The 26,341-nt window shown below is 37.3% G+C and overlaps 2 protein-coding genes across 10 annotated transcripts in view; one reads left to right on the forward strand and one right to left on the reverse strand.

Moving 5' to 3' along the window:
- Nucleotides 1-2,830, forward strand: part of MESK2 (misexpression suppressor of KSR 2) — a 666,835-nt gene extending 664,005 nt beyond the window's left edge. For 6 of the 7 annotated variants that reach the window (XM_067147420.2, XM_068227618.1, XM_067147418.2 and 3 more), the window contains one exon: nucleotides 163-2,830. In XM_067147420.2, the coding sequence (XP_067003521.2) occupies nucleotides 163-323 (161 nt within the window). In that variant the 3' untranslated portion in view covers nucleotides 324-2,830. The remainder of the gene's footprint in view (nucleotides 1-162) is intronic. The other variant, XM_067147421.2, reaches the window with a different exon arrangement.
- Nucleotides 2,831-22,700: 19,870 nt separating this feature from the next.
- Nucleotides 22,701-26,341, reverse strand: part of Egfr (epidermal growth factor receptor) — a 338,993-nt gene continuing 335,352 nt past the window's right edge. For all 3 annotated transcript variants that reach the window (XM_067147425.2, XM_067147426.2, XM_067147424.2), the window contains one exon: nucleotides 22,701-25,939. In XM_067147425.2, the coding sequence (XP_067003526.1) occupies nucleotides 25,611-25,939 (329 nt within the window). In that variant the 3' untranslated portion in view covers nucleotides 22,701-25,610. The remainder of the gene's footprint in view (nucleotides 25,940-26,341) is intronic.

Genomic DNA, 26,341 nt, shown 5'->3' on the forward strand with positions numbered 1-26,341 from the left:
TCCTTTCCTTTTGCAGCTTTTGTCTGAAAATATTCTGTGATATATCAATGTGTGTGTTTGTATGTGTGTGTGTGTGTGCGCGTGCGTGCGTGTGTGTGTGGATGATTGCATGTTTTCTACTCAAGTAAGAGTGTTCAGTGTTTATATTTACTTTTGTTTCAGTTGCACCTTTGACCGAGAACAAAATGGCTGACTTCCGTCGAGCTTCTCTGGAAGAATTAGACATTGCTAAAAAGCTGCAAACTCAGACAGCTGCACCTCATTGGTCTGCATCTGCCATTAATATAACTGAGAACCCAATATCTGAAGCAGTCATCTGTTAAACAGCTCAATTGGCAGGGCATTGTTTGGTTTGGTATACTGTTGAGTGGCTTGCACAAGCAGTTTGGCATGCGTATCTTATCTAAATTGACTAATGCCCATTGCACGCAGAATTTCTCAGCCATTTGTAAAAGCTCAAAAATGAAATTGAATACAAAAAGTACGACTTGAATACGAAAACTGTTATCTGGAGCATAAAGAATGGTTGTCGTAGCCCTTACAGTAAGCTGGATCTTGTTGGCCTATTTTTACTGATGTTTGACTGCAGCATCTGCATTTCTACATAAAGAGGCCTCAGCTATATGAATTGTGCCTATTTTTGTATGGTTACTTTACATACCAGTATCTCGTCTGCTGTTATTTTAGAAGTTTTAAAACTACTTTATGTGTCAGTTGTAAACCTCCCTATTTACTAGACATTGAAAGAACATTTTAAGTTAACTGTCATAGGATGCAAATTATTGTGTTAAATGTTAGGGTAACTTATATATAAAAAGTTGGGTTGGAAATTGCTTACAAATTTTTGCTAGCACAAAGTTTAAGTTACCCTTATGAAAATGTTTTACAAGTATCAATCCTACTGCTTATAACTTAATTTTCTTAATTCATAGAGAACTATTTACTGAGATATTGTACATGTGTAGACCTATAAGGGCTCAGTTTAAATCATATCTTTTAATGAATGAGCGTATCATAGAATATTGAAATTATTACTAGCATCATGGAAAGTTTATGTGAAAGAGATGTAATGTTTAAATGTAGAAATATGAATTGCATCTTAATTTTTTTGTATTGTTTCATTTTAATTCTAGAGCTACGTTGTTTTGATGTACCTATTAAAGATGTAAAAGATAAAATATATAAATCAAAAGGTTATATTTAAAGGTACACAATCATAGTGTGCAGAAATATATATGTGTGTATGTACTGGTATCACAACACTTGTCCAACATGGTGCTTTTTATCCTTTTAGAGTCACTCAGTTGCATAGCTTTAAAAGTTCATAGAAAATATTTTAAAAGTAGTTTGGACTGCTGCCTGTTAAGAGTGAACAATAATTACAATATTGGCGTGTTGAGCACAAAGATTCATTAAACTGTTGACTGTTGACATTTTATTGATAATGACAGCAAACATCTGTATGTGAAACTGTTAAATTTCATGTTGATCAAGTTCTTTAGGTCTGTTTTAGTGTGTCAGTGTTAAAGTGATATGTCAACATGAATGGCTAAAATCAACTTGCACTTGATAGTAATTAATTCCCTTAAAAATACCAGAATTCATAGAGTTGCCATACCAAAATTACAAAAGGTTTTAGTGTTCAAATCTTGGAAGCACTTGTCTTCTGCTGATTCAGCACCCATGGAAAGAAGACATGCTTTGTATACAGTAATGTAGATATATTTTGATTTTTGTTTCTTAGAGCTGTAGAATAATGAACCATTTAACTATCCCAGCTCATAGACAGTGAGTAAGTATCTGGTAGTTTTATCTAGTTTGCCCACCCATAAGAGTGCTTCAACCAGTTGCTGCTGTTTAGACACTGGGAATAAAAGAATGTGATAATGTGCTATTTTAAGTAAAGGATAGAAATTTTGTTGGTGAAGACATTTTACATGATGTCTGTATGATTTCCCACAGTTAGCACACACAATACACATGAAACAAGATATTGTGTATTTACTTAGAACAGGGAAAGTGATTAATAGGCAGGGTGACCATATTTGTGAAGGTCCAAAATGGGACATCTGTTCTCAAAACATTTTCAAAAATATGGTATCATGAGAACTACTTACGGTAAGTAGTGTATTTTGATTTTTTGATATTGCAGTTACAACAATAAAGTACTAAAGGTTACATTTAATTATGAAATACAAGATAATTATGTCAACATTTTAGTAACTTTTATGCAGTCTTCATACAACTTCTAATTTTATTCAACAACATTCAATTAATCACTGCTCAAATCAGCACTGTAAATTACTGTAATTTAAAAATATTATTTTTCTCAATAGCCAGAAACACTATTGAATTTAAAATGGTAATGATGAAGTAATGATATGCTCTACCTTTGTGAACTCATCAAACATAATCAAGATATCTAGAAAAAGTTGCTGAAATAAGGAGAAATAAAAACTCATTTATTTGCTATTTGCAACAAGTTTATGTATAATAAAAGTTCAGTAAACTTTACATAGCTATCTGCTATCAAAATGTTGTAGAAAAATAATTTTTATTTTAAAAAATGCTTGAAGAATGAAATGTATGGTCACCCTGCTAGTAGGGTTTTATTTATCTCGGAATACTAACACTATAATTTCTAGTCAGTAAGACAAATCACTGATTTTTTTACTATTTTAACTGATCTGACCAGAAAAGAATCATGGGCAAAATCAATTGATAAATATTTTGTCTAATATCACAAAGTTGAGTATGTATTTTGAAAAATAAAGTAAGTTTTGTAAAGACATTACAAACTTTTGATGGATGGAACAAAAGATGTACAGTACCAACAAACTAATAAAATGACATAAGTTGTTTGTAATATTACCAAATATATTATGTATATATTTAAATAAGTGCCTGTAGCCTTTTAGTGCACAATGTTACTATCTTATTTAGATTCTCCCCATGTTTTATACTTTATATCTGCTCATTTAAGTATGAACTATTTCATTCTAAGTATATTAAGCTACATATCGATACTTTAGTTCTTACTTACAAAGAATATCTTTCTTTGATTTTAGTTGTGATGTAACTGTTATTATAATAAATTTATACATGGAGACAAATTATTTCTTGATTCAGTACTCTGATAATGTCATTTTATTATGCATTAAATAAAGGCAGAATCATCATCCTTGTATTTTCCAGATGTAGCTGGGTTAAGGCCAATTATCATTATTTCCCCATTTCTCCTTTTCATGTTGATCAATGTTGTCTCTTATAGTTAACTTTGCCAACAGTTATTTCAGAACCAACATTTATTTCCGAAATAAATCTTCTCTCGTGCTGAAACTCTGATGTACAGTAAAAAGAGTTAACAGTGAAACTGAAGAAGTTTGATTCCAACAGAAAATACCAAGCAAGATAAATAACATTATAATTTGATTAATGTTCCTTCAGTTGCTGTGGATTTTGGAAGATGCTGGACCAGAAGGACACTGAGGTTAGCTACAAAATAAGAATCATTTAATTAAGAATTACCATCCTGTAAACAAACAAACAAACAAACAAACAAACAAACAAACAGATAGAGACATCTCCAGACATGCCAACTTTCAAAAGTAAAAATCAGGAGAAATTTGGCAGTGAATCGCGACATATTATGACACAGCACTGATGGCAGGACATGTCTAATTCATTATAATTCAATACATTAACAACTCTATTTGGCTTATATACAGTATACATATTTTTCATTATTTATATGTGAATACTAAATACTGGACAAACCTTAACTTTAGGAACATGTGACTTGTCATCCTTCAACATGCTGAACACATTACGACTAATTGTTGTTCAACACACCCGTAGCTGACTTATCCCTCTTCAGAAACTCGTAACTAAGTTTTTGCTCAAAGCACTTCCTTGCTGAACTGATTTTAAGGTTAAAAGTTTCTCCCAAGTTTGTTCAGACAGCAAGGATCTGAACTGTGTTTTTGTCTTTGTGACTCTGCTAAAAAAAACCTTTCACATTCTGCATTGCTATGTGGAATTGATAAAATAGCGAGCATCACCTTAGAGAGTCTGTCACATTTAATCACACCATCAGCTGATTTCATCTGACCTACCAATGTCCACTGAACATGAGTTCTGCCTTTTGCCAGGTCTGTTTCTTCGAGCTGAAAGTTACAGAACTGGAAGTGCAGAATATCAGATTCTTTATCTAAATGTTCCATTTCACTAGTCAGAATGTTCAGAAACTTATTAATGAAAAATTTAAGGCTAGAAAATGAAGCCTTACTTATAGCAGAAATATTTGCAACTTCTGCATTAATTAAAACTTAATCTTTGAATGGAAATTTGTGTACCATGTAGTCACATGATGAAGAGAAACACTTTCTAACAGACTTAAAGAATATGCACTTTTCCTCAGACTTCAAAGTATTCACCAAAACAAACGTGGAGTTCCCTATCATCAAATCACAGTCATCCTTTTAATTTGCTTGAGTATGATAATCTACATCAAGGAGAGAGGAGGAGCTTTTAATAATGTGTGATTTCACAAACCTTGCCATCACATTCTTCAATAGTTCCTCCAAAACTGACTTCAATAAGTGGATGTGCGGCATACTTGACTGAAGAGCTACATTTGGTTTCTCAAAAGAAAAAGGCAAAAAGATTTATGTAAACTTGATGAAAGGAACAAGAACAGTCGTTTTTCACGTGACAAAGCATGGCTCTTAGTGTCATCAGTAATTTTTTTTTTTTTTTGGGTGAAACTCATGACTGGGTTGTCCTTTTAACTGCAAAGTGTGGTGAAATATTATGACAATGCTTCACGTTTTCAGACAAACAAGACACATCTGCACTTAGACTGTGCTTAGGAATTTTGTAAGTCTTCGAAGTTCCCGTCTGAGAATCCTTATTCACAATTTTGCTCCTGAATAAAGTAACCAAAGAGTCCCACTGCAGCAAAATCCTATCTAAACACCTTCTTAGCGATAATTATCGAGTAGGCACATGCTTCAGAATTTTCCTGATCTCTGTGTTGTGTAAAGTCTGAAAATCTCTGAACTTTTCTTACAATTTTGCACTCCTTTCCAGATAATAAAATATATCAGTTATGCTTTCATCTACATTTACAGGCAAGCACGCTGCACCATTCTCTGCAGCAAGATTAATTAGGTGACAAGAGCAACCTACGATGATTATGTTACTATTTTCCCGCTTCAAACATCCTGCCACACCATTCTTTAATCTTACCATTACTGGAGCATTATCAGTACCAAGAGCTAAGCAATTTTTTAATGGAATGAGGAATTCCTGAAAAGTTGAGAGCAAACGATTGGCAATGTTAGCTCCAGTAGCATCCCCTTCTAAATTAGACACAGAGAGTAGACAATTCTGAATTTCATTCAGTTCAGGCCTAAAAATTGTCACAAAAATAGGATATATTTTCCAGTCGCCTTTATTACTACCATCAGTAGCAACAGAAAATGCATTAATGTGCAAATGTGATACAATTTTCGCCCTTTCTTCCATGCACATTTCTGTAATGATAGCTGCTGTTTTTGTTCTAGCACACCCATATCGTTTAGCAGTTTCCGAATCAGGAAACATTTTGCGAAACAAAGGCCCCGTGTGGTCAGCACAATTTACAGGCAGGTTATGTTCTACGATAGATGACGTAAATAAAGCCTTGGCATTCATCACAGGATTTACATCTTGGTTTTTACATGAAAAGTTCAGTTTCTTATTTGTTTCTACACACTGGACACACTCCTTATGTTGGAGTATATCGCACTTCCTGCCATGAGCAACTGAAAGATCACACCTACATATAGTACAGAATGTGAACATTGGTCCCTTCCTGGATTCACTGAAACACAGAAACTCTTCACTATAAGCGATTTTAAACATCGCATCATATTTCTTTTTTGACATTTTTGCCAAATCAAATATTAAGACATACAACCAAGAAGCACTACTGTGTGATGTTACATGAGCACTTATGCAGTTTATGCATGGGTAGACATCTATGGCATGCTACTTATAATATTAGAATTTAATGCAGCCAATGGCCAAGAAATAAATACAATATCATACATTGCTCATTCACTACAAAATTAAGTTAACGACATTGTTCTTTTCGTACACTCTCGGAGATGGTACCGATCGCATTGTTTCTTGCACAATTTGCAAGTACAGTCATTAGTAGGGTCGTGATGTCTTGTCTTGTCGCATATTTTGTGATGGAATCCATGCACTGCGAATCACATCATGATATGTCGCAGGTCGTAATTTGGACGTTGCCAATCTTGAGTCATCATAGCATCCGTGGCGTAAAACGTCCTCCATATTTCTTTCTTCTTGTCGTGTAGTTCTTTTAACGCACTCTGACACACAGGTGTAGAATGTAATAGCATCCATTCTCAAAGATCCTCTATAAACACTTTTTTCTCACCAGCTCATATACCAACTGTGAGGGGGTAAATTTAGACACGCTGAGAACTCTTTTTAGACAAATTGCCTTGATCTTTTCCAATTCCAAAAGATTGCTCTTAGTAAGATGGTCCCATATTAGATGTAATCCGTAACTCACGATAGGTGAGATCTTCACTCTGAATAGCTTTATCGCTGTATCCACTGAGAGGTTCCTTATGTGTAAGATGTCGTGCATTGCTATTATCGCAGTTGCGACCTTGTCCTTGATGTGAAGTGTGAATGTGGTTCCTGTAGGCTGTAGCATCATTCCGAGGTATTTAAAGGATGTGACCGTTGTTAATCTTTCGTTCTCATAATAAATTGTATCATGTGATGCAATTCTTCCCCCTCATCTGAATGTCATTTACTGTAGGTCGTTTCTGCCGGCCCATTCCACTAATCTATTGAAGGCTGCATGCAGATATGCATGAGATGATGACGCAATCGCCATGTCATCCACGTAAACATATATTTTTACATTCCTGGAATTTACTGTTGTTATTGCGTCCATGGTCGCTATGTTAAACAGGATGGGACTCAATGGGTCCCCCTGAAGCACTCCAGTCGTTTGATCTATTGGGATAGATTTTGTCAGATTGTCATCAATCTGTACATAGTTTTCTGTGAGTATGTTTCGTATCAGAACTAAGAGAGGTGTATCACTTTCCAAGACATGCTCCAGTCTTTCCAACAGTAACATTCTGTTGATTGAGTCAAAGGACTTTGAAAAGTCTATGAAAGCTACATGTAATTTTCCTTTTGGGTTTCTCGTCATTTCCTGTATGTCATCTTGTAGACACTTAACTGCTTGTAGAGTAGATCTTCCTTTGTGAAACCCAAATTGCTCCTCAGGTATTTTACATTCCACGAGGTCAGTCAATCTATTTGCGATAATCTTTGTCAGTATCTTGAACGGAATGCATTCTAAAGCAATCCCCGATAAGCATCAGGGTCTCCAGTATTTCCTTTCCTTTTGTAAAACATTTTTAAAGTGGCATACCTCCATCTGTTAGGAATGGTTCCTCGTATGAGGCACTGATTCATAATGGCTGTCCAAACTGCTTTGAACACTGTTAAGCTTTGTTTTTCATTGAAGTTTGAAAAGACAAGATCTATTGTACTGCTCCCATTATGTGAGAAATATGTGTGTTTGTCTGGATCATTGAGAAGGGATAAACCCTCTGCTTCCAGAAAATCCAGTACGAGTTTCATCTTTGTGGACTCATGCGTGCATGCTATTATGAGGTTAGGTTACTCGCTTGTGACTTCCACTTCCTATTATTAAGCTATTTGAATATTTGGCCACTGTACCCCGTACTGCCATCCAGTTGTGATTATTAGAACTTCTATCGACCAGTCATACTCAACCATACTGTATGTTGATAGAATGATGAATTGCACAGGAGTTTAAAATAATATTAAAATTACTGAAACTGCTCTGAAAATTGGGGGATTGGTCCCGGCAGTCGGGAGATCGGGAAGAACGATGAAAAATCAGGAGTCTTCCACTTATATCGGGAGAGTTGGCATGTCTGCACCACAAACTTTTGATGGTTTGAACAAAAAATGTACAATACCAACCAACTGATAAATATTACTGTAGTTGTTTGTAATATTACCAAATATATTACGTATTTTAGAAATAAAGCATTGAGTTTGCTTGCTAAAGCGGCCAGCATAAAATTAGAACAGTCAAGGTCACATCGCGTATGCACAGTGTTGCAAATGAGCAGCAATTTGAAAGTTTATATACATACATACATACATACATACATACATACATACATACATACATACATACATAATCATTATAGACTGTTATGACTTTCAGCATTCAGTCTGCAAGCCTCTGTGAATTTACCAAACATCGCCACAATCCTCGATTTGCAGCTAGTGTTGTGGCCTCATTTACTTCCATACCTCTTATCTTTAAATCGTTAGAAACTGAGTCTAACCATCGTCGTCTTGGTCTACCTCTACTTCTCTTACCCTCCATAACAGAGTTCATTATTCTCCTAGGTAACCTATCCTCCTCCATTCGCCTCACATGACCCCACCACCGAAGCCGGTTTCTGCGTACAGCTTCACCCAAAGAGTTCATTCCTAAATTAGCCTTTATCTCCTCATTCCAAGTACCCTCCTGCCATTGTTCCCACCTGCTTCTACCAGCAATCATTCTTGCTACTTTCATGTATGTTACTTGTAACTTATGAATAAGATATCCTGAGTCCACCCAGATTTCGCTCCCATAAAGCAAAGTTGGTCTGAAAACAGACCGATGTAAAAGTTTTGTCTGGGAACTGACCTACTTCTTACAGAATACTGTTGATCGCAACTGTGAGCTCACTGCATTAGCTTTACGACACCTTGATTCATTCTCACTATTATTACCATCCTGGGAGAACACACAACCTAAATACTTGAAATTATCGACCTGTTCTAGCTTTGTATCACCAATATGACATCCAGTTCTGTTGAATTTCTTATCTACTGACATCAATTTAGTCTTTGAGAGCCTAATTTTCATACCATACTCATTGCACTGATTTTCAAGTTCCAAGATATTAAGACTGCAGGCTTTCGGCACAATCTGCCATTAAGACCAAGTTGTCAGCAAAGGCCAGACTGCTTACTACATTTCCACCTAACTGAATCTCTCCCTGCCATTTTATACGTTTCAGCACATGATTCATGTAAACTATGAACAGCAAAGGTGAAAGATTACAGCCTTGTCTAACCCCTGTAAGTACCCTGAACCAAGAACTCATTCTACCATCAATTCTCACTGAAGCCCAATTGTCAACATAAATGCCTTTGATTGATTTTAATAATCTACCTTTAATTCCATAGTTCCCCAGTATGGCGAACATCTTTTCCCTCGGTACCCTGTCATATGCTTTCTCTAGATCTACGAAACATAAACACAACTGCCTATTCCTCTCGTAGCATTTTTCCAATTACCTGGCGCATACTGAAAATCTGATCCTGACAGCCCCTCTGTGGTCTGAAACCACACTGGTTTTCATCCAACTTCCTCTCAACGACTGATCACACCCTCCCTTCCAAGATGCCAGTGAATACTTTGCCTGGTATACTAATCAATGAGATACATTGATAGTTGTTGCAATCCTTCCTGTTCCCTTACTTATAGGTAGGTGCAATTACTGCTTTTGTCCAATCTGAAGGTACCTTATCAACACTCCATGCTAATTTTACTACTCTATGGAGCCATTTCATCCCTGCCTTCCCACTATACTTCACCATTTCAGGTGTAATTTCATCTATCCCTGCTGCTTTATGACAATGGGCAGAACAACCCTTACCTACCTACCATTTCTTCAAGCATAATTTCACCAACATTTTCCTCCTCCCCATGAGCTTGGCTGTTGGCAACACCACCAGGATGATTTCCTTTTACATTGAGATGATGTTCAAAATATTCCTCTCCAGTGATTCCCTGGGATCTATTATGAGTTCACCTGAATTACTCAAAACACTGTTCATTTCCTTTTTCTCACCCTTCCTAAGATTCTTTATTACAGTCCAGAAAGGTTTCCCTGCTGCTTGACCTAGCGTTTCCAGGTTATTACCAAAATCTTCCCACGACTTCTTTTTGGATTCAACAACTATTTGTTTCGCTCTGTTTCATCTATGTACAAATCCCTGTCTTCCTTGGCCCTTGTTTGGAGCCATTTCTGATAAGCCTTCTTTTTACATTTACAAGCTGCTCTCACTTCATCATTCTACCAAGATGTTCGCCTTTTCCCATCTTTATATACAGTTGTTCCTAGGCATTCCCTTGCTGTTTCTACTACAGCATCCCTGTATGCCACCCATTCACTTTCTATATCCTGAACCTGCTTACTGTCCACTGTTCGAAACTTCTCACTAATCATATCCAAGTACTTCTGTCTAATGTTCTCGTCCTGGAGATTTTCTACCCTTATTCGTTTGCAGACAGATTTCCACTTTCTTTACCCTAGGCCTAGAGATACTTAGTTCACTACAGATCAGATAGTGGTCTGTATCATCAAAAAATCTCCGGAAAACTCGTACATTCCTAACAGATTTCCTGAATTTGAAGTCGGTTAAGATGTAGTCTATTATGGATCTGGTACCCGTAACCTCCCATGTGTAGCGGTGAATAGCCTAATGCTTGAAGAATGTATTCGTAACTGCTAAACCCATACTAGCACAGAAGTCCAGCAAATGCTTCCCATTCCCATTAGCTTCTATATCTTCCCCACATTTACCAATCACTCTTTCGTATCCTTCAGTTCTATTCCCAACTCTCGCATTGAAATCGCCCATTAGCACTATTCTATCCTTGCTGTTGACCCTGACCACGATGTCACTCAATGCTTCATAAAACTTGTCAATTTCATCCTCATCTGCACCCTCACATGGTGAAAAAACGGAGACAATTCTAGTCCTCCAACTGACAAATCTACCCACATAATTCGCTCATTTATGTGCCTAACAGAAATAATGTTGCATGCAATGGTATTCCTGTAAAAAAGAGCCCTACCCCAGACTCTGCCCTTCCCTTTCTAACACCCGTCAAGTACAATTTATAATCTCCTATCTCTTCCTCGTTATCTCCCCTTACCCGAATATCACTTACTCCTAGCACATCCAGATGCAACCTCTTTGCTGACTCAGCCAGTACTGCTTTCTTTCTTCCATAAGCCCCATAGCTCCCCATCAAATTCCATTTCGTTCGCCAAGTTGTTTCCAAGGAGTCCCTCGCCTGTCAAATTGGAGTGGGACTCTGTTACTCCCATAGGTCCGAGGCTGAGCTCGGTAAATTCATGAAGCAGGATGCTACCCTACTTGCACATAGTCCAATTGAGGATCTCTCCTCTAACGGGTTATGGACCACCGGTGAATTGTATAGTTCTACCCGCCTGAGCACAAGGGGGGGCCATAACTCAGAATATGTCTGAGATGCCCACTCCCATTCCATAGCAACTGGTATACCAACTCTCAGGACCACTTACTACGCCACTCAGCCATTGCCCATGGTTCACGAACTAGGACGTGACTACAGTAACCCACACCATGAATACCAATATAATTGGTTCGTTATTGGACATTATAAATTTTCCAGCTAACTCATTCCATTTTGCCAGCATTTCGCCCCAGTGTGCTGATTTGTGCTCATCAGTTGGTAAATAGCACACCTACCAAGATGTATGGCAAGTGCATACCGTGGAGGTCACTGTGTAGGCTACTTGGAACCACCGGCAGTGCCAATGCATTATGAGAGACTTTATCTCATTTTCAAAAATTGATGCCTGCCTGACCACCAGATGATATAGATATTGATCCCCTGCCGGTTCCATATCCCTTTCAGACCTGAAAGAAAACTGGAGGTGTGAATTTTTGTTTGTACGTCAAGAACTGACTAAAATGCTCCTCAATACACATATTAATAGTTTATTTTACAAAATAAAAACTAACATCCGAAAAACAGGACCCACACAATTGTGCGTATCAAAATTCAAAACCTCGTATCACGTACGATGGTGTAGCTTCAAAATTTACGTTCACTAACCAAAGTACACACTTCATTGAATATATTCCGGTGTTTGGTAAAGCTTCTAGATTAATATAAACGCAGTAAATAAATACTTACTTTCGGCACTACTGCTTCCTGCCATCTCGCCGATCAACTGTGCTTTTTAAACTCTTCTTCCTTTGCCCTGGCGGTCAAGCGCATACTAAAATCAATTGAAATACACGCCACGTGTCCTGCACAATCACTGCAGTCCGGTGTAGCGCCGAAAAAACATCAAATACGGTCAGGGATAACTAAAATACGAATCCGCACAATTGTGCGTACTCGGTCTGAAAGGGATATGGAAACACAATGCACACACAGTTCATTATTGGAACACTGGACATTGGCATTGACTTCCCTTGCGAATGAACCATGGCTCACTGTAACGGACTCTTGCTCTAAGTTAATTTGAAAATAATACCCACTGTCCTTTTTCTACTTTAAAAAAAAAAAAAAAAACTTGACGAAACAGCCCTGAAGGGCCTTGGCCTACCCAGCGACCCTGCTCAGCCCGAGTCCTTTTTCCTACTGGGAGGTTTAAAATAATCGTTGGATTTATTTGCAGTGTTCAAAAAGGTAATCAAAACATACTTCCAAAGTAGCTTGTAAGTAGGTAGGCTATTAGGTTATTCTATTTATTAGTTTAATGAATATTGGTCTTATAACTTAGTTTACATTCAACCATTAATTCAACTCGGCTCTCTAGTCGACTCACTCTATGAGTATGAGTTACGCTCATAACCATTCAAAATCATCTATTTGATATTGGAAACAACCGTTCAATGTTCTGTTAGTTCATATGTTGCATCATTACACAAGACTTCAATCATCGAATCACAAGATCACAGCTATACATGGACAGTGAGTAAGTCGACTGATACAATAACTTACCGGTAACTAAAAAAAAGCATTGAATCAGAAAACCATGAATACAGTAAAATTTCCAAGATCTTAGAAATCGCTTATGAAAAGACTAAGGAAACAACTGATAGGGAATCTGCCACCTGGACAACAACCCTAAATACAGATCATTGATGATTGTGTGTACAGATATTTTTTTCATCTAATTTTACTATCATCAATGTCCCACTTCAGTCGCCTAGGTGTGGTTAACAAGCCTCCTCCACTCCTTTCTGTCCTTCCACTTTTCCTGCTGCATTACTTCCACCACATCCAATCCAGCTTCTCTAATGTCCTTCCAAATCTGATCCATCCACCTTCTCCCCTTCTTTATAAGTTAAGAAATTCATTTTCCCGTATTAAACTGAAATTCACAAATAGAATTAAGGAAGGTTCAACCTATTCAATACAAAATGTGTTGTACAAGGTGTTCACAACATATTATTTATTATTACTAGTACCAGTTTTGACGCTTAATGGCATCATCATCAGCTAGAAATCACAAAGTGGGTGGAGTACATGTTATAAAAGTTGTTTAGATAATACATACATTGCAAAATACAAATGATAGGCTGTTTTCTCATTAAAAGCTAGCTTTTACACATCATTCTTCTAGCTTTTAATGAGAAAACAGCCTATCATTTGTATTTTTCAATGTATGTATTATCTATACAACTTTTATAACATGTACTCCGCCCACTTTGTGATTTCTAGCTGATGATGATGCCATTAAGCGTGGAAACTGGTACTAGTAATAATAAATAATATGTTGTGAACACCTTGTACAGCACATTTTGTATTGAATGGGTTGAACCTTCCTAAATTCTATTTGTGAATTCTCCCCTTCTTCTCGGTCTTCCAACTGGTCTCTTTCCCTTAACTTCCCTTCTTGCTATCCATTCCTTTTCCATTCTTTTTGCATATCCAAACCATCTCAGTCTTGCTTTCTGTATGTTCTGTACTAACGGTTCTATATTTAACTTTTCTCTGATTTTAATATTTTGAATTCTATCTCTTCTTGTCTTTTTAACCAATGTTCTTAAAATTTTCATTTCTACTGCCTAGATCTTACTATCTTGTCTTAGTTACCAGCGTTTCTAGTCCGTATGTTACAATTGGTATGAAATACTGTTTATACAATATTAATTTTGTTCTCTTCAATACTTTTTCATCCCATAAAAGCTCTCTGACTTGATAAAATGTTGTACCTTTACTTAGTCTGTTATTCATTTTAGGATTGATTTCATTACTTCCATTAATAATGCTACCCAGATATGTAAACTGTTCTACATTCTCTAACCGTTCTCCGTTTATGTTTACTTGGCTTCTCTTTTTCTTTTTTCTACAGTGCATGACTACAGTTTTCTTTTTATTAATTACCATTCCAAACTCCTTCAGATTTTCATTCCAAATGTCCAGTCTCCTTTGTTGTTCCTTTTCTCCCGTTCCCCAAATTTCCACATCATCTGCAAATACCAAAGCATTCACTTCATCACTACTGATACTCTGCTTTACACATTTTATGATTTCATCCATCAATATAATAAACAATAATGGCAACAGTGCACTTCCTTGCTTGAGACCTTTTTTTTTTTGTATAAAATGTTTCCGAGTCACCACTCCCCCCTTGTACACTGCTTTTACTCTCATCATACAACATTTTTATCTTGTTAATTAATGATTTTGGTACATTCCTTTTCAGTAGGCATTCATATACATCATAAGCTTTTCCCAAATCCCAAAATACGAAAATGATTTCCTTGTTTCTTTCCAGATGTTTTTCCATTATCGTTCCCACTGTAAATATCAAGTCTGTTGTTGATCTATTCGGTCTAAAGCCATATTGTTCTTCCTCTAACTGTGTTTCTATTATATCCCTCAGTCTTTTGTCTATGACTTTATTATTTTTAGCCCATGTGATAAAAGAGTTATTCCTCTATAATTTTCACATTTCTTTCTACTTCCTTTTTTGAACAGTGGTACAATGCTTCCTCGTTGCCAATCTTCAGGTATCCTTTCATCTTTCCATATGGCATTGAGGGCTCTGTATAGCCACTGCAGTCCAATGTTTCCTGCTGCCTTAATCAAATCAGCATTGAATTCGTCTTTTCCACTTGCTTTACCTGCTTTCACTGCCCTTTCAAGTTCCAACTATGTTACCGGGTTCTCTCCTTTTTCTCCATATATTATTTCCATTTTCTTATCTCCTTCTTTCTCCGAGCAGTCATCCTCATTATGAAGTTTTTCAAAATACTTTATTTTATATACTTATTTAATGGGGCTGTCACTGCGAGGGAAAGGCTTTGTAACATCAAAACTTGATGCGAAGGGATGGTTCAGGAGAAACCTGAATCTGAAAGCTGGATGATGCATAGGAAAGCAGTTTATAGAATTAAGACAAGATGGCAGCAGAGACAAATGAATGCTGTTGCTGCTATCAGTACACACTACACAGATGTAATAGGAACGGTGACTCTAATGTGCCGTGATTCGGATCACTGTATCGATTCAGTAAGATGAACAAAATCAGATGAATCAAATATACCATCATTACTTCCAGCGAGAATGTTTGTGAGAAAATATTGAACGTAATTTTTATATCAGAAACAGCTTCATTAATGAGACCTGTCAGATTAGTTTTATGTTTTCATTGCGGGTCATCTGGTGCAGGATTCGCATGCTCATCATGGGTTGATTACTTAATTTTCTTACATTTCTTACATTTTTCTCTAAGTCCTTAAAATGTTCCATTTACAACACATTACAGTAAATATTAACCATTATTACTTTATACGGTTAAATAAATATGTCAAAATTCACAGTAAAATTTAAAAACACAAAACAAAAAGATAAGGTACTCTAAAAATACTAAAAAATTGAATTCCATAAAGCATTCATGAACTACAACTGTTACAGAGAAAAAATGCCAAAATGGGATCCGTCACAGTTATCCACTACTTTATTCTTATTCAGTACCAGATTTATTGCACCTAAGTTCGCTGTCGCTGCTCTCACACAAGTAATAAGACAGTAATCAATTTCGTCTTTTAGTGGTTATGCGGGAGACTTTTGAAATTTGAGATACTTGGAAAGTCTGTTATAGCACATGCTGGTTCTGCACATACCGCATGCATACCAAGAGCTAAACTTGTCTTTCATGGCAGGAAAAATTATTTTCAATCAGATTATCATTCAGAATTCCATCCAAGCAGACAAGCTATCATGTTCAGACTGGCATAAAGCAGATATTGTATCTTGGCTGCATAAGAAAGGCGCTCCATTTTCTCCTCGTGAAACTAGAGATAACTTCTGTGTAAAGAAGAGTTCTGAAGTGCCAAGGCGTCATGTGAATTGATAGACTGGTAAATGAATTAGGACATTGAATAGTGCGCCTACCACCATACCACTGCCAGTATAATCCGATCGAGCTTATATGTGCCCGAGTTAAACAGAGAGTTGCAAAGAACATGACTTTCAGAATTGCTGATGTTGAACAGCTTACACACGTCATAGGCTGGGTTACTTTAAAAGACTGGATGATATATGAGAGACATTCCGAAACATTATAGGAAAGTGATTACGTCAAGCCATGCACAAGAGAGATGACAATAGAGCCTATCATCCTCTGTCTTCTTCTGGCTGTCCTCCATCTTCCATCTCTTTTGTAATCATCTCCTGGTTCTCATCTATCTTATTCTGGCCAACTCCCTTCTCCTTTGTCAACCATTTCTGGCTTTCTACTATCCTCTTCTTATAGCCTTCTTCCAACACTTACATAGTCATTTTCTGGCCTTACTGACCTTTTCCATTTTCTCCATCATCTTCTGGTCTTCTTTCTTTTCCTTATGGCCTTTTTTCCATCTTCTTCACTGTCATCTTCTGGTCTTTTTCCATTTTTCCTACATCTTCTTTATCATCTTGAAGAGCTCATTTAATTGAGCCTCCATTTTCATGTGGCTTCTAGTATATAGTAAACTAGCATGTGCCCGCAGCTTTGCCCGCGTTTATTAATTCAACCGTTAGATATTTCTAAAATATTTATTTAAAAGCAAATTAAAACATTATATTTATTAACTAACATCGTTTTGATGTAAATTGCATGAAATACATTATTTTATTTTTATTATATTGTTACTTTCAGTGCTTAAGATACCGGGTTGATGGATGGTAAAAATAATATTAAAACCATGTAAAAGACCATGTTATATAATACAAAATATATTGTTTCCTTTAGAGCTTCGGAATAAACTATATTAATGTCCTTCCATTTGGAGGTAAGATGTATACTGTATTGTGCTTGCCTTTCAAACTCTTGAACAATCCAAGTACAGTTGACAATGGCAAAAGCACAATTTTTGAAGATGGAGTCCTACAACTTTAGTGACTGTTCTATGTCAAAATTTCAAATCTCTGTGTGTCGTAAATTTGATTGGGCTTCGCACACATATACACAAACACTTCCGAATATTACGGGCTGGTGATTCCTCATGTCGCAGACCGAAAATGGCTTCCTACTCAATGGACTTACAGTCCGAGGAATACTACTTCGCCCGCAGCATGCTCAGTCATCATGGTGGCTTCAGCAATTTTTGTCATCAGTTTCAGAGCCGTGTTCATTGCAGGAGAAAGGATTCATATTCCTGAGAAGGATAATCGGTGCCACAATCGTCCACCCCAAGATGTTCGAGGGTGCTCCAGGTGACTCCAAATTGTTCAAAATCTGTGTCGTGTAGTTGACAGCCTCATCTGTATGACATGTCGTGTCGATAGACTTTTCAATTTATAAAATACCGGATAATTCTTGTGAGTGTTGCTTGTTGATGACGTTGACAGCTTCATGTCTTGGTGCAAGAATTGCTCTTAGACCCAGCCATGTGTCTTAGATGAAAACCTGTGCCCACCTATGACAAACATTTTAGATCTTTGCTTGCCATGGATTGGCTGGGCATCGCACACATGAACGCAGACAGACAGACAGACAGACAGACAGACAGACATCATGGATTGTAAGAAAATGGCTTCCTATTCCATGGACTTAAAATGGCATCTTGACTGATATATGTATTATTCCTTGTTTATTACTGTATTATCGTCTATCTTGTGTCTATATGTTTCCTGTAAATGTATACGTGTCCAACCCTTGTCCCCTTTCTCTACGGGGTTTGGGTATCTTCATAGTGCCTGAAGACAAGTTCTGACTTCAGGAGATTCTCATAGGAAAGTGACAAAACACAGGCCATTGGTAAACATTGTTTTATTATGGGATAGGCATCAAATACACAAGACTACGTACAAAGGACAGGTCTCCACTGGTTACATACCTTTGAAATAATCACCCAAGGTTTCCACTATGCGTTGCCAGCGGTGAGATGAATCTTCGTAGCGAGTTTTTACGACCGGATTACTTTCATGACGTCAACTTAATCAGATGAGTTAATGAGATGAAATGAATGACATGACATGTGATAGCAAGAATGTAGAGGATGAAACCCGGCGTCTGCACATAGCCCACTCCTCTCGAATAGCTCAAGACTTTACGTCCCGATCCGAAGGACGAATCACCATCAACAGCGTCATATGTCCTCAAAGACCAAAAACAGCTTCCTACTCCGTTATCAGGAACATTCCAGAACTGTTGTGCACAATGAGCACACACACATACGTACGTCGAGTCATAAGTCATGGCAACTATTTTTTTCTCGCGAACAGGAGACGACACGGAAAATCTAATTGTGTTCTCTGCTTATCTTATGTACGTTACCTAGCGACAGTGACTCTATGCATTTAATCTTGGTGACAGCACATTGGATTGTCATATCCCAATACACGTTTTCTGATGGTTTTTCGTTCATAACTCACCAACGAAAGCGAAAATGAAAATTCCAGCTTTGAGGTGCATTCAAACCCCTTCCATCTACCCATGTTCAAAATTTCAGATCTCTGTGTGCTGTAGATTTTGCCGGGCATCACGCAAAGACAGACACCAAAAACGGGTTCCTATGCCCTGGACGTAAAATGGCTCCTTGAATTGTGTTCTCTACCTACCTTATGTATGTTGCCTAGCGACATTGACTCTATGCATTTAATCTTGGTGACAGCACGTTGAATTGTCATATCCCAATACACATTTTCTGATGGTTTTTCGTTCATAACTCACCAACAAAAGCAAAAATGAAAATTCCGGCTCCGAGGTGCATTCGGACCCCCGTCCATCTACCTATGTTCAAAATTTCAGATCTCTGCATGCTGTAGATTTTGCTGGGCATCGTGCACAGACACACCGACAGACAAACACTTCCTTTTATATATATATAGATTACCACAAGAGGAAACCTAACTATTTAAACGAGAGTCGAGTCATAAGTCATGGCAATTATCTTTTTTCTTGCGAACAGGAGACAACATGGAAAATCTAAGATATGCTTTTGGAAATATAGGGCATGTACTTATGCATAGTACCTGAAGACAAATTCTGACTTCAGGAGATTCTCATAGGAAAGTGACAAAACACAGACCATTGGTAAACATTGTTTTATTATGGGGTAGGCAGCAAATACACAAGGACAGGTCTCTACTGGTTACAGACCTTCAAAATAATCACCCAAGGTTTCCACTATGCGTTGCCAGTGGTGGGGCAGGCGCTGAATACCATTTGCTGCATGTGTATCGCTAACATGTGACACCTCTCTCCGAAATGCTGTTATGATGTCCTCTTTGTTAGCAAACCGTTGTCCACGTAATGGCTTCATGACTTTGGGGATTAGATCATAGTCACATGGGCTCAGATCAGGCGAATAAGGCGGGTGTGGAAGAACCTCCCATCCCCACCGTTGTAAGCGATGCTGAATGATGGCTGCTGTGTGAGCTGTCGCGTTATCGTGTAGGATAATGGCGTTGTCCAAAAGATCTGGACGTTTGGTTCACAATGCACAGCGCAATTGGTACAACAAAAAGGAATTGTAATAACCTGCACTGACAGTGTGCCCCTCACGCACTGGATGACACACAAGAACACCTTGAACATCGTATGGCAGGATTACCATAACCTTATTGGGCCACTGTTCTATAGGGTATGGCATGCATACCTAATGCTTCCCGCAGCTCTGCATGGCATTGGCGTGCATTTCTGCAGCAGAGAACTGCTATTTTAATATACGATCGTTGCTCCTGCTTGTTGACTTCCATTTTGTGACGCTCTCACTCACACACAACTTGGGGGCATGCTTAGACCCACACTGTTGTTTACATACACCATCTAGTGGCATCATACGCAAGTACATACCATACATTTCCAAATGCATATCTTAGATTTTCCATGTTGTCTCCTGTTTGCGAGAAAAAAATAGTTGCCATGACTTATGACTCAACCTACGTATGTGTGTGTGTGCTCATTGTGCACAACAGTTCTGGAATGTTCCTGATATCAGTCAAAACCTACAATGTCTGGTCTGCTCATTCATGCCGATTACAATGATGTGTGTTTTCTGATACCACTCTTGTTATGAATAAAACACTGTTTTATCGATCTAATTTTCATCTGTCTTCTCCTGTTCACCTCCCTTCTCCTTTATCAACCTCTCCTGGCTTTCTACTATCCTCTTCTGACTTTCTTCCATCTTTTTATAGCCTTCTTTCAACTCTTACATTGTCATTTTCTGGCCTTCTAGCCCAATTAGTACACAGACAATTATATTCAACCATGAATGACCACACTCAAAGAATTGCTGTCTAAGTCTCTCACAGCAGAACTCCAGCTGGGCAGTCTTTACCTGATACAGGCTATAATCCTTATAGACAGGTTTGAACACAGGGCTGCTGACCACCACAACACATGACGACTGTTCCTTGGCTCGATTCCAGTGAATCCGACGACTAACCCTGACAATTAGCGGTTACATAACAGCAGCAACTCAACAGTGCTAACGAGCACTACAGTGCCCCTGCATCACTACTCACACCATTTCTTTTGCACACAGACTTGACCGAAGTCAAGTCTACAGTACACAATGATACTCTAACTCCAGTGGGTCACTGACGACAGCCAATATTACTGCCGTCCCACTCCCATTACTCAACTGCCTACTGCTTGCGGCCAACCTCCATTTTATTTCCTGATGGAGTAGAAGAATGTTTGGGGAAGAAGAAGACGCATAGGGAAACCGAAGAAAACAATAGAGAAGAGACTGTGGCATGTCTTCAGGCCAGCTGGGAGGTGCCTGAACTGACTTAGTCATTCCTTCCAGGAAATATCAAAGGGGGCTACGACAGGCCTGGAACATAACATTACATTTAATATTTAAGTGTTTGTATTTTGTTTTAGCACAATCCATTGACATGTTACATGCAAATTTCATAAAATGCGTACAATGCATGTACAGTGCATTGATTCAAGTCTGAAAATTATGTCTATAGAATATAGCATTTGATACACAGTACTGTACCTTCAAATTAAATCCTTTTGAAAAAAGGAACCAATTTTCTATCATTAGCAAAGAATAAAATCAAAAGTAAATACATACTATATGAGTCTCCTTGGCTCAGGCAGCAGTGCGCTGGTCTCTCACCGCTGGGTTCTGTGGTTCATCCCAGTCACTCCATGCGAGATTTGTGCTGGACAAAGCAGAGGCAGGGCAGATTTCTTTATGCTTTTCCTGTCATCTTTCATTCCAGCAACACACTTCAGGATAATTTCATTGCCCCAGAAGAATGCGACAGGCTTCCGCAGCCGGCACAATTCCTATCCTTGCCGCTAGATGGGAGCTTCATTCATTCCATTCCTGACCCCCCCACCCAGTTGACTGGAAACAGGCTGTGGATTTTTTTTCTTTTTGTTTACATACAACATAATGTCTAAAATAATATTTATTAGGTTCATGTTCCACAAATTTTACATTTGGCTTCAAATTCATTTCTTCCTTTTGTGAATGCAGAATATTTGCTGACTAGAGCTTTATTGAACTTGCTTTGCTATTTTGGCATTTTGAAAGAATAATATCTAATCTAAGACCCATGTAGGTGTTTTGTTTTTTTGCTAGTGGCTTTGCGTCGCACTGACACAGATAGGTCTTATGGCGACGATGGTATAGGAAAGGCCTAGTAGTTAGAAGGAAGCGGCCATGGCCTTAATTAAGGTACAGCCCCAGCATTTGCCTGGTGTGAAAATCGGAAACCACGGAAAACCATCTTCAGGGCTGCCAACAGTGGGATTCGAACCCACTATCTCCTGGGTGCAAGCTCATAGCCACACGCCCCTAACCGCACAGCCAACTCACCCGGTCCCATGTAGATGTGATCAAGGAAAAAAGGAAGTGAAAACAAAAAAAGACTCAATTAAAAAACAGAAAACATTAAGAATGCAGAAACAGGACTACAATTGCATTTGGATCTGCTTCATTCTCTCTTGATTTAATAGCTACATGTGAGGAAAGAATATATTTCAATGATGCTGCTGCCACAACAAGCAAATTACTTTAAAAAGAACCAAAAAAGATAATTACAAAAAAATTGTACATGTTACAAAAATGAGGATACATTATGATTTCAATCCTCAGTCATACAATCAGTCACCACTGATCTGCATTTAGGGCTTTTTTTAAATCTGGCTGGACACTGGACATGGGAATAAAAAAAGCTGGAGAGGTCTGAACAAAAGATATCAGGTTTCACAATTCATGGTAAATCTAGTTAGTTTCAGTTTCCACTTCTTGTTTTGTCATTTTATGCCTTAAATAGGGATAAGCCAAGAAAAATAAATAAGAAAGCAAAATATACTTGAAAACATTTATTTGTTGAAACCGCATTACAAACAGCTGTAGGTACATTTCACTCCACAACCAATTTCGTAAGATAGGTAACACGAGAAAAATTGGTGTCTTAGGTGGTTTACTTTCTCATATATGTTAAGAACTTCTTGGAAGTAAACACTCTTTTTATGAGTAAACATTTCAGTTCAAGTGCACAAATTTCTCTGGCAACCGCTGAAATGGGAGAGTTGAATTTTCACAGTATGTGGCACATATTATACAGTACTGTGACCTATTAACTATAATTTCATTATAAGTTTATTAAGTATATAAACATTCAACGAATTCTCTATATAAAGTAATGTACAAAGTTGTTCATTTAAAAAAGTATATATTTATGTATATACAAATAACAGAAAGAGAATAATATTGTACAAGACCAAATCTTCCAAACCCTTAAAAACCTATAAAATGGCACTCTTGATTATTTCCATTGTTGCACAGAGACATTTTGATAAATATTTCATTTTAGATAGGTATATATTTTAACAAATGTATTAATGTCTTCTAAACAACAGCTTTGCAACATTATACATTCTACAAATTGCCATTTAAGCATGACCTGGTCCAGATGATTCAGGAAGTACAGACCACTTGCCTACTCTTAGTGCAACAGAGGAATGGCCTGCAATTATAGGCAGTGTCACTTCAATGTAAGCAAGAGACCAATTTAATTGGTGACAGGCTTTACATTTAAAGTGTCCACTAACTGGAAAGTGTAATGTAAGTTTTTATCTAAATATTTTTTTAATTCCCTTAAAAAAAGTATCACAGTCTACAATCACCTAAATAGGTGAAACGTTTCAAATCCAACCACCACAGTCAGATCTGAACCGGACAGTACATGTTAAGTACAATATAGTGAGCATCAGATTTGTATAAAGATAATTGGTAAAACTTCTATAAAAAGTGATTCCTTAACAGGACAAGTTGTTGTAATACAGAAAAATGAAGCAATACATGGCCTGATTTGGATTACTAGATCTGCAAGTCACTACCACACAGAATCATTGAATTGATCTCCATGATAATGTCATTATTGCAATCTGCTATACATCACTGTGACAAGTTTATATATTTTATGGGAGATACAAATCATTCCAATACAAATTTCAAAACATTCACAAACTATGCAACATAAAATTTTATATAATTAGTAACTTCTATACGAGACTATATTTAAACAAAAAAAAAAGTTTTACTCAATGAATATTGAATTTTCACGACCGCATAGTAATCGAAACAGACTTTCAACGTATTTTTTTCTGACCTCGAGGATTAAATTACCGAAAGATTTGGGTTCTGAAAAATACATGAAAACAAAACAACAACAAAATTTGGATCGTCGTCCATTCTTTGTGGCAACTAGAGTTAAGTTCCCTGGATTTAAAAGATGTTTCTTTCCAAACTCACAAATTACATGCTTCTTGATCTTTGCTCAGTATGTATCTTCAGGTTTAATTAGAATATAATTCAAATGCAAGTTCAATCTAGGATAAACTGTGCCTATGTGCTAAATGAATCGGGGTTTACTGAATTATCCTACACTCCACTCATAAGTAAGGTTTTCATCATAAGTTATGAATTTCATTATGGTCCGTATTGACAACTGATCACTATCAAAGGTGGACTCTTCCTACCCTTTGATAATGAAGTCAAGGTTTGTTCTATAAAATTAGGAGATACAGAGTCAATTATAAATGTGCTCGATTCTCACTTGCTCAATTTTAATATTTTATAAATTTTGTTCATGTGCAGCAATTTAAAAATTTAATTCATATCTTCATTTATTTTCTATTCCCTCTTTCTACCTAAATTCATTACACCCAATTGAAATACAGTATCTATCATCTTATATCCATGTGAATTTATGTTAGACTGGGCGAAGTGACCATGCGGTTAGGGCCGCGAAGCTGTGAGCTTGCATCCGGGAGATACCGTAGTGGGTTTGAGCCCCGCTGTCAGTAACCCTGAAGATGGTTTTCCGTAGTTTCCCATTTTCACACCAGGCAAATGCTGGGGCTGTACCTTAATGAAGACCATGGCCGCTTCCTTCCCACTCCTAGCCCTTTCCTTTCCCATCATCGCCATAAGACCTATCTGTGTCAGTGTGACGTTAAGCCAATTGTAAAAAAAAAATTATGTTACAGGCAATTAAAATTGTAGTTAATACAAATACAGATGTTCTTTTCAAATTATGAAGAGGTTCAATGAAGGGTAATGAATGTGTATCTCTTTTACAAAGGTTAATTCATACAGGATAACTTCACTTATAAACAGAAGTTTTTCCAATCTTTTCAAAAGCTATCGAACAATCTGAAACTCACATCAATACTTCATATACTGTTCACATATTAATCATCATAAAACAATATGACATATAATTAATTAAATGCTAGAAGTTTCTTAACCAATAATTGGACCACTTACAATGAGAGCTATTATTTCTCTCATACACTGAATGTTTCTTGTACATTCCGAGTTGTTTGAAGATCATGAGTACTTACTTAAAATATAACATACTTATGCAATCATTCCTATAGATTCACTCACGCACTTTCACACACACTGGATTCTTGACACTATTTAAATCCACCGATAAAATATACATGCCAAATAATGGCACATTAAGACTTTTTGCACTATAATCTTTAAAAACTGCATTGTAATGATATGCAATCAAAATCAACTATTCACATAAAATCTGAACCACAAAGCCTACTATTTGTTCCATGGCCATTAACTGAGATATTTGAAATAATATTCAAGTATGAAATGGTAAGCCTTTCCATAGGAAGTTTTACATGTCACTAAACCAAATCACACCTGCCACCTTGTTCGTTTGGGGAAATATTTTTCAAATGAGCGCTGTGTCACACGGTTGTTTCATTTCTTCTAAGTGGCTTTAAGGGTTGGAGTTCACGCTGAAGTCTATCAAAGTCATTATAATATTCGTGGTCCGACTCCTCTTCCGAGGATTTTTGTTGCGTAACATGAGGTCTCTGACCGACTATGTCTCCATTGCATGGAGGAAGTCCCATTTCACTCGTTGGTATACCTAAGGTATGAATTGGAAGTGTCATCTGATCTTGATTGTTCATAATGTGATACTCTGGATTATCAACACTTGTTTTATTTTTGTTGGCAAGAGGCAAAAATTCTGGGTAGTTTCTGTATCCACCATTACGGGGCTCAGTTGAATCTGAAAAGAATAATGTACCATTTGTAATTCAATGATGAGGAAAATATACATGATACACCAAGGAAAATGGAAATTGCAACACCACAAAAGAATGGGTCATTTCATGTTTATCCTGGAGATATGGTGAGCTAGGTATATAAATTATATCAGTTTCAGGCCCTCCCCACCCAGTTGGTCACGGAAGAGCTACCTCCTGTATGCGAAGCCCAGAAGAGCTCAGTTGACATGTAATGTATGAAATGCAATGTCATGAAGTGTTCGCCTGTGAAGCATGCCTCGCAATGGGTAGAAAGAGGATATCAACAATTGAGGAGAGTTTATTCAAAAAGCCATTAACTACATGAAAATAAGTTTTGAGATTTTACTTTTTTTTCATCTACATCAGATGGCATGAATTCTTTT

Source organism: Anabrus simplex, chromosome 5 (genome assembly GCF_040414725.1).
Source record: "Anabrus simplex isolate iqAnaSimp1 chromosome 5, ASM4041472v1, whole genome shotgun sequence".
Lineage (NCBI taxonomy): Eukaryota > Metazoa > Arthropoda > Insecta > Orthoptera > Tettigoniidae > Anabrus > Anabrus simplex.